General features: G+C 44.4%; 2 protein-coding genes across 13 annotated transcripts in view; one reads left to right on the top strand and one right to left on the bottom strand.

The window, feature by feature from the left end:
- LOC105662535 (uncharacterized) overlaps nucleotides 1-5,854 on the top strand; it is a 33,194-nt gene extending 27,340 nt beyond the window's left edge. For 4 of the 6 annotated variants that reach the window (XM_076540464.1, XM_076540463.1, XM_076540461.1 and 1 more), the window contains 5 exons: nucleotides 3,962-4,135; nucleotides 4,377-4,550; nucleotides 4,771-4,915; nucleotides 4,998-5,099; nucleotides 5,198-5,854. In XM_076540464.1, the coding sequence (XP_076396579.1) occupies nucleotides 3,962-4,135; nucleotides 4,377-4,550; nucleotides 4,771-4,915; nucleotides 4,998-5,099; nucleotides 5,198-5,449 (847 nt within the window). In that variant the 3' untranslated portion in view covers nucleotides 5,450-5,854. Of the gene's footprint in view, nucleotides 1-2,937; nucleotides 3,893-3,961; nucleotides 4,136-4,376; nucleotides 4,551-4,770; nucleotides 4,916-4,997; nucleotides 5,100-5,197 lie in introns of those variants that run through there. The other 2 variants (XM_012285652.2, XM_012285650.2) reach the window with 2 other exon arrangements.
- galene (potassium two pore domain channel subfamily K member galene) lies at nucleotides 5-7,633 on the bottom strand. 7 transcript variants are annotated; one of them, XM_076540441.1, is made up of 11 exons: nucleotides 7,399-7,632; nucleotides 6,749-7,336; nucleotides 5,891-6,215; nucleotides 2,320-2,446; nucleotides 2,112-2,216; nucleotides 1,931-2,053; nucleotides 1,616-1,767; nucleotides 1,393-1,545; nucleotides 1,084-1,332; nucleotides 724-990; nucleotides 5-577 (listed from the first exon to the last, which is right to left on the bottom strand). In XM_076540441.1, the coding sequence occupies exons 2-11, from the start codon at nucleotides 6,944-6,946 to the stop codon at nucleotides 255-257; spliced, it is 2,022 nt and encodes a 673-aa protein (XP_076396556.1). In that variant the 5' UTR covers nucleotides 6,947-7,336; nucleotides 7,399-7,632; the 3' UTR covers nucleotides 5-254. The 7 variants fall into 7 exon arrangements, with proteins under 7 accessions (XP_076396556.1, XP_012141047.2, XP_012141045.2 ...); XM_012285657.2 differs by having other exon boundaries at nucleotides 5,891-6,017; nucleotides 6,096-6,215; nucleotides 6,749-7,631; XM_012285658.2 differs by having other exon boundaries at nucleotides 320-577; nucleotides 724-788; nucleotides 854-990; nucleotides 6,749-7,633.
- Between the last annotated feature and the right edge of the window lie 729 nt (nucleotides 7,634-8,362).

Genomic DNA, 8,362 nt, shown 5'->3' with positions numbered 1-8,362 from the left:
TATCTACGATATAAAAAATGAATTTTATTCGAACCGATATCGGAGACACGAATTAAAGAGTCTGTCGGAGATAGAATGGCATTATTTAGAGCGAGAGACATCGAGAAGAAATCGAAGTTGAAAGGACACGGTAGATTTTTGTCGGAGTTAATCGGTATCGGTTTAATTGTTCGTTGAAAGATTTTGAAAAGAACGGTGTCAGAGGGAGGTGCGAGGCGACGCGACGGTGGACGAATGAAAAGAAATTCGGGACGCTACGCGACGGAAATTCCGCGAGAATTTCGAGGCATCGAGTGACATCGAGGGCTATCGAGGACATAGCCCTCGAGCTCCTCGTTGTCGACCTCGTCGTTGTATTCGACGTCGTACGCGTCGTAGTCCTCGGCTTCTTCCTCGTCGTCGCTCTCTTTGATGATCCCGAGCCTCTTCGCGACGTTCTTCACGTTGTTGATGACCTCCTCTTGTACCAGATTAAAGCTCATCGCCAGCAAAGCAATTCCAAATAGCAAGTACAACGAGCAAACCGCGATCCCTTTGTGAGCGTCGAGCTTGTACGCCGGTACGAAATCGCCGAATCCTGTAACAAACGCTTTGTCCACACTTCCGGCAACTTTGTCCTTACGGGATATTCCTACTAGCGTCTACGCTGTATCGTCGATCATTTTCGAGTTACTCGATCGGACGAACAGAAATCCGAATAATTTGAAAGCGGAGTATGCTAACCGATAGTCGTGAGGGTGATGAAGCAAAAGTAAGCCGAATCGAGGAAGGGCCAGTGTTCCCAGGCGCTAAACAAAAATGCGCCTCCGAATATGTAACTAACTACTAAGAATACGCATAACCAGATCGGTACCGGCTTGATGGGTTGTCTTTCCTGATCGTCGCCGGTATAATACTCGTATTCGGAATCGAATTCGTCCGGGTATATTTGCCTGTGTCCGGCATAGCCCACGAGCTCCGGCGCTAACGACTCTCGTCTGTAAGGTCGAGCTGAAAATTCGATTTCGTTAACGCGACCGTTCAGTGTTCGGAGATTTCCACGCTTGGATTTTCGTCGCGCCAGCCCCAACGATTTACACTTACCAACGGGGTAGTTACTTCTGTAACGTCTTCCCTTTGTACTCTGACCTCTTCTCCCGTACTCCGCTTCCAGGTAAAAGGAAGACGGTCGCTGAGCCGATGCCAAACTTCTCTTATAATTCGTGGTAGCACCCTCCATCGATAGGCATCTTCTGGGCAAGGACCTTGTCGCCGATGGCGCGTCTTTCGAATCGATTCTCGTCCTTTCGGCCGATCCTGCGTCGTTCGCTTCGCTCCCTTTCCCTGCTGCAACTTCGATAATGAAATTCTAACCGTTCTAATCTAAAAGTCTGTTTTACGATGCATATTTACTGTTGCTTCCGGCGGAAGTCCGCCATCGACGCAGCTCGTTCTCCAAATCATCCAAGGCGTATTTGTTGCACAAGACGGCCGAACGATCGGTGTCGGTCGGTGAACGCATCAGCAACTTCCTGTCCAACGATTGCGTGGTCATCTTGGGACTGGCTGAATGCAATGGTCATTTACGATCACTCACGGTCGCTGCCGATCGATAATGGCTTTCGACGACACTTACGAATAGCTCTGGGCGTTTTCGGAGTGGACACGGCTAGATCCGAGTACCTGCTCACCGTAGCAGACTTTGATCCGAAATTTCGATTCATCGAGGAAGGATAAGAAGGATTCGGCCTCTTCTGATCGTTATCCCCGTAGCGACGAACGTTGTATCTCGTTTGAAACGAACGCGTCTCTTTTAATTTTGCCATTTTACCGAGTCTCAGCTTTCTTTCGATCGTTCGTACGATCGTTCTCGGTTTAAGCGAAATAGAACGACGTCGACGACCGATCGAAAAAAAATTAATATTTAACTAAAAAAACGAAGATAGCATACTTGTGATCCACGTCGGGGAAGGACGACCTTGCCGCGAACTCGTAGAGGCCTAGAACCGAATCCGCGGACCTGTCGCTCGTTCTGATGGATCTTCGAAAGCCTCCTCTGCTCGCTCCGTACCGTCTTTCGAACATTTATCCTCGTTACGAAAGTACATTTATTTTATACGGCAAATAGTTACCCTGCTTGTCGGACGGAATACGATCTTCCGAAATGAGTTCTCGGTCTCCTTCTTCTCGTCGGTGGTTTCGTGCATATGTAGCAACAAACTCTCCAGTATAAAAATCTAAAGAAGTAGAAGTAGAATTTTTCGATGCAGTCGTCGAGCTCGAAGGTGATAACCACCTTCCTCGGAAAGGTAGAGCGTTGCTTTGGGAACGATCAGTTACCTGAAACTCGACGCCATAACGTCGCCGATGTTGGAGAGGCAGAGTAACATCAGGGGAATCCCAAGGATTGCGTAGAATATGGTCACGACTTTCCCGTTCTTCGTCTTCGGAGCGATATGACCGTATCCTGTCGTTGAAAAACGCGCGATTAGCCTTGCGCAATTTCCCGCTTTTCGTAATATAGACGGTTCATTCCGAACGGTGGCCACTATCTTACGGACCGATAGAAAATCTATTCGATAGAAATTTCCGGGCTTTTCGGAACGTTCGATTTCGGAAAGAATCGAAATATTAGGAAGATATTCGAAGGTCGATTTCGTAACGATCGTTGGTCGATGACGCGTCCGCGAGACGTGAATGGGTGAAGGTCGTTTAACCTTCGGACGAGGCGTATTACCACATCTTCAAGGCGAAGGACACCGTTATCTCGATGCTATGAATTAGCGAAAGTAATTCTTCTCGATTTGGGTTGTTTCGTTGTTATCCCGTCTATATATAATTCAACTATCCGCCTTCGGTTACTAATCGAATTCGAACGATAACGAAGAACAATTTCAACTATCGTTCTCCGCGATCGTGAAAGGTTTAATGGAGGAGGCGGGTTGGTTAGGAATTGTAAAGGGCGTAAAAATCGAGCAGGGGAAATTATGAAGGTGGCGGTGATTTCCTCCGCTGGAGGAAAAGTGAATTTCCTTTCTGGTCAGAGCAGCGGCGGTACGGCGGCAGTGCGGGTGAAAATGACCTTGATCATTGGATTTTCGTTCGATCGTGCTTCTTCAGAAACGAGATTACTTCGAGGCTCAAAGTGGCCCGTCGTTTCCTTCGTTCTATCGAGAATTTCATCGCGTAATTCGACTGTAATGCGGTTTTCTCTGTCCCTTAACGTTTCCGACTCTAGGATGGGACAGGTAACGGTAATACTACGTTCGAACGGCGACGAAATTTTATTTCGATATTCCGCGCGAATCGCGTTTAAGAACATCCGTATCACGATTTCTCCTTTGATCGGTTTTTCTTCGAACGCTGCAAAAAGTACAAAGGTGCGGCGCAACGAACGAACGATGGTCATCGCCGGGATCTTTTACAGCGCGATACGATCGTGTTACGCGAAAGAATCGCGCTGTTACGCCATTTCGCTGGATTTTATGCGAAAGAAAGAGGTACTCTTCCCCTTCTCGAAGCAACGGATTTTCCCAGATCGAAGGACGCGTTTCAGAAACAGTAGTTTCCGCGCGATACGCCTACTTACTCCTTCCTCTCCTTTTACTCGAATTACGAAAACCTTTCTCTCCCACGCCTCGAATTCGACTACGATACCACCTCGATTTCTTCGTACTTTGACAACGAAACGTTCGAAAAAGTCCGATTTACAGTCGCGAATCACCGAACGAAATAAACGAGGTGGCAATTTAATCGATTCGCTTTTTCGCTTCGGCACGGTGTCGGAGGTCTGAATCGTTTAACCGAAAATCTTGGCACGGTAGCGATCGGAAGAAGGGATAAATCATCCCCGAAAACTGTTGATTCGAGATGGTTATCGAAAGGACCTCGAATCGCTCGTGAAACACGCGAGGTGCGTTCACCTTTCTACGGTGCATGTACGCGTATATAAAGGCACGATTCACTTTCGTTCTCGTTTCAGTCGTGTGCCGGTGATATTCGCGAGACCTTTATCGCCCGCGAGATTCGTTTGGCCGAGCAACATGAGGTTTCTCTTCTTGCTTAGTTGTCTCGCCGTTGTAGTCGTCAACTCGCAAAACGACCAGTGGGTTTGGAATAAAGACGACCAACTACGGGACAGGTCGGATAAAACGAAGTATGTTTTGTTATTGGCTCTTCTCTTTTAAACGTATGTTCGTTTCGTCGAATAACTTTTTCCCTTTTCTTTCCTCGTCGCCTAAATCGGTACAGTTTCCGCATAAAAAGTCCCGATGACATTTTTTCCAGATATTCTTATTTTATTTACCCCGTAGATTATAATCGATACCGAGCGTTGCTCGAGTTTTATGTTAAACGTAGAAAAGGCTATTCTTGTATACGTACATATATGTTTGTAGGTACCTGGTGAACGAGAACCAAGAAGATTTCGAGCAAGAGAGACCTTTGATAGGATTTAGACCACAGAACGGGGGACCTTACGGTCCTAACGGTAGACCCATTGTACCGACATCGTATCCTGGCAACAAAGGAGTTCTTGTCGGTCCTGGTGGACCGACCGGTATTATAAAAAGGTATTCGTATCTTCCCGCTGTTTTCCAACCCAGTAAATCCGTTTCGACGTTCCTGGCCCGATGCTGATTGGCTTTGTGTCGTGAAATAACGTCAACCAACTGGATTACGTTCTTCGAATCTGTATGCTCGAATTTGCTCGTTCTTTTCACGAAAAATTTCCGCTATTTATTTATTTTATTCGGTTTAATATATCCCGAATAAAAGCGTCGTTATGTTTAGACCCTCTTACGACGGAAGCATAGACGAGGAAGCTGGATACTCCGGATTGCTGGCGTCCGCGATCAAAGACAATCCTCGATACCAAGAGTACGATGTTTGTAGATGCAGATACAGCTTCAATTGTCCCTCGGGCGGATTGAAATTCGTAAGCGATTCTTGTACTTGAAGATGTTTTGCCAATTTGCCAAAATTACTCTCATTCTATCTTTATTGTATATTTAATCCAGGGAAGTTGCGGAAAGGATAAAAAGTTCTGCTGCTTCGACAGCAAGAAATACCCTGCTTTGGTTTCTGAACAACTCGGAGAAGGACAATATCCCCCGTACAGAGTAGGTATATAAAGAAAAATTAGTTCCTTTCGTCTGTATGTATGTATGTAGAGCCGGTAACATTTTTTTTAATAACCGTTGCTAATCGTTCGTTTAAGGGACCTCCTCGTAAGTACGGGCCATCAACGTTCGCGCAATCGCCAAACTATTACGGCAATCGAAGACCGCAAGGGAGCTTCTATCCTGGCAATAGATATCCTGGAAATTACCATTCCTCCGGGGAGAATCCTTTTCCAAGGCCCCATGGCAACCCCTACGAGGAGAATTACGACTACGACATCGACCTTTACAGTCGTTCGTTAAAGAGAAATCAGACCGACAACGAATCGAGTAGCAGCGAAAAAGCTTAGGCACGATTTACAACGACGCGTCAACGGAACGTTTCTTATTAGATCGTATTCGTGACTCTTCTCTCGTACATCGTTCGAGCAATGTTCAATCTCTTGATTCGATTTTCATGAATTACACGCACCGGAGGGAATTAATTCGAAGAGTGAAAAAGAAGTTTTCGCCTCATATTATAGATTTTTTAATGTTCGAATAGGAAAAATTGTTTCGTGCATGCGTTTGTTAGGTACATTAGGTGCGTACAATTTTCTACCTAAATTATCCGCGATGCGTTTGTGCAAAGTGTCTTATTTACCGTTCGGCTGGCTATACTTTAAGAAAAAATAACGGACCAAAGACGAATAATGAAACATCGGTTAAAAATTTGTACGGATTCGAATGAAAAATAAAACGGAGATATCTCGTAATCGCGTATAGCGTGAATTTTTCGTCCAACGACTTACCGATGGTCGTAATAACTACGATGGAATAAAATAGAGCACCGGCAAAAGTCCACTGAATATCGTCCTCTCCTTCGCTGCCGTTCCAGCCCTCTTTCTCCATAACCCACACGAGACTATTCTCGAAACTCTGCGGGAACAAATAGGCATATGTCGGGAAGAAATTGGTGCGATGCTCGTTACGGAACGTGACCGATGAAAATGCTACCTTTAACTCGCGCAACGCCTTCTCCGTCCAATTTTCGCGAATCAGAACCTCCACTTCTTTCGTGATCTTCCAGAGCTGTTCCGCTACGTTTCCTCGTATGTCTTTGATGTTTCTCTTTATCTTGAACGATGCCGCAAAGAGAAAAACAGAAACGAAGGTATAGGGAAGACGGACCAGAAAAAAGCGATGCGAAAGAAACGATGTTAAAAGAAATATCGACGCGGATAGAGTAGGGATAACGCGTAGGGTAGAGTACTGATAAAAATAATGAAAAAAAGAAATGGCGTGTACTACTCGTAATGGCAGCGAACGGAACAAAAAATACAAATAAAATGGTGGTGATGGAAAAAAGGGAAAATGTCGATGAAACAAAAACAGAATGGTTGCGAGCGAAGGAAAAGAAGAAAGAGAAAAATGGAAAGATGAATGGTAGGAAATAATATCGATGCGTATAGCGCGAAAGCGGAAAAGATAGAAATCGAAATAAGAATTTAATCAGCTAAGAAAAATAGTAATGATCATCGGCGATCTGCGATCGAGATGTCTACGTTGAACGGCCGATTTCTTCGAAAAATCTCAAATCGTTTTGGCAGCGTTAGAGAAGTTTTTGAAAAATGGAAACGGTCGTGGAGCGAGGAAAAGCCTGTAGCTACCTCTTTCTCGTGATTCGCTTCGAGGGCTTCGAAAGTATATGCGCCGATCACGCAGTAAAGCACGACCAACGAGACCAACGATACGTGGGAAAAAACGCATCTGAAGAACTTCCACAAAAATCGCAGGAACCCGATGCACTTGGAGGGCTTCTCAGCCTCGACCATCAGTTCGAACGTTTCCTGTCGCGAACGTGCCATCGTGCTTTCCGCCTCGAACCACGCTCAAATCTCTGCTTCTCTTCTCTTTTCCTCTTCCATCCTATCTTTCCGAATTTTTCTGATTCTGCCTTCGATATCCTTCCTGTCCACGATCGCGCTTCGATCAACCGATATATCTTTATTCGCCTCGCTAACAAATGCTCCGTTCACCTTCCGCGAAACGAACGAACCGCGCGGATGAACTTCTAATCGGTTCGACGATGGCGCATCAAAACGCTTTGTAATTTCGTATTTATTCGCGAATATTGCACAATTGTATCTTCGTTATGTACTCGAAACGGTCCGTGTGTTTCAGGAGCTTCGAACAATTTCAAATACTGCGCTCGTCTTTTTCTTTTAATTTCTCTCTTGCACCGAGTTATCGACGTTCTGTAAATTACGAAACACGTCGAATCACGCGATAGCAATGTTGTTTATTTCGATGAACATACCCCGTCGACGATTATTATAATTGACGATGGTTTTTAGAATAAGGTTTATTTCCGAAACTTTTGGTCGAGCGCGTGAAAGTTTTTCTCGAGTTTTCGGCTCAACGCGTTGGAGAAATAATTTTCGAAGCGAAACCAGCCACGGAACTAACGTAAAACGTACGCGTGTTTCGTTCGAAACGAGATGGTCGATTCCAAATTTATCCCACCTATGCCATCGTTGAAACTCCGTCGAGTTGCGACGCTCTACGAGCGTTCCACCTACGACCGCTGGACGGAAGCGGACAGAAAGCAGTTTCGTTCTTCGAATAGCGACAGTTAATCGTTTAATTAACGCGTGAAAACGGCGTGAAAATTAAAAGAAATTCATTGCGCACTATTCGTGTGGAAAATAAACAGAGACAAGACATATTTTGTTTTTACTTTTTTACATGACCCACTCGTTGAAATTAATTAAGAATTTGTAATTACCACGTGAGTACTTAATGGATACGATTCCAATAATTCAAGGATACGGATCAGATGTTCATCGTTTATATTTACTTTAATATTTCTTTCTCTCACACGAAATTCGTGAGAGAGAAATAGGTGCGTTTTTTTCAATGTATATCTGCGTGATTGCGGGAAGAAAGAGTAGGGGGTAATGCTAGTTTGTAATTGCAATCCACGAAGGATTAAATGAAGGGAAAAGGATGGTGTGCGTGTGGGTGTACGTAAGAATGTAACTAGTGCGACTGAATGAGAAAAAGAAACACACAATCTCGATCGTATCACGATGTGTATATTATATAAGATACACAGTTTACAATTATTTTTAATGGATACTTTTTATATGTCAAATAAAAGTTAGTACAAATGAAGGTAAAATCAGGATTTTGTCATTTATATTCCTTATACCTTTAAATATCACTTGCCAGTTAGCTCATATTCAGAATTTAATCTACTTTCGTATCAAAGTTGCATATAT

This window comes from Megachile rotundata, chromosome 15 (assembly GCF_050947335.1).
Source record: "Megachile rotundata isolate GNS110a chromosome 15, iyMegRotu1, whole genome shotgun sequence".
Taxonomy (NCBI): Eukaryota; Metazoa; Arthropoda; class Insecta; order Hymenoptera; family Megachilidae; genus Megachile; species Megachile rotundata.
This window is presented reverse-complemented; position numbering and strand designations above follow the sequence as displayed.

Coding starts and splice junctions, on each gene's coding strand:
- galene (XM_012285655.2), bottom strand. CDS start 6,946: ATGGCACGTTCGCGACAGGAAACGTTCGAACTGATGGTCGAGGCTGAG. Junction 991..1,083: donor CAGAAGTAACTACCCCGTTG/GTAAGTGTAAAT, acceptor TCGAATTTTCAG/CTCGACCTTACAGACGAGAG. Junction 578..723: donor CATCACCCTCACGACTATCG/GTTAGCATACTC, acceptor CGTTTGTTACAG/GATTCGGCGATTTCGTACCG.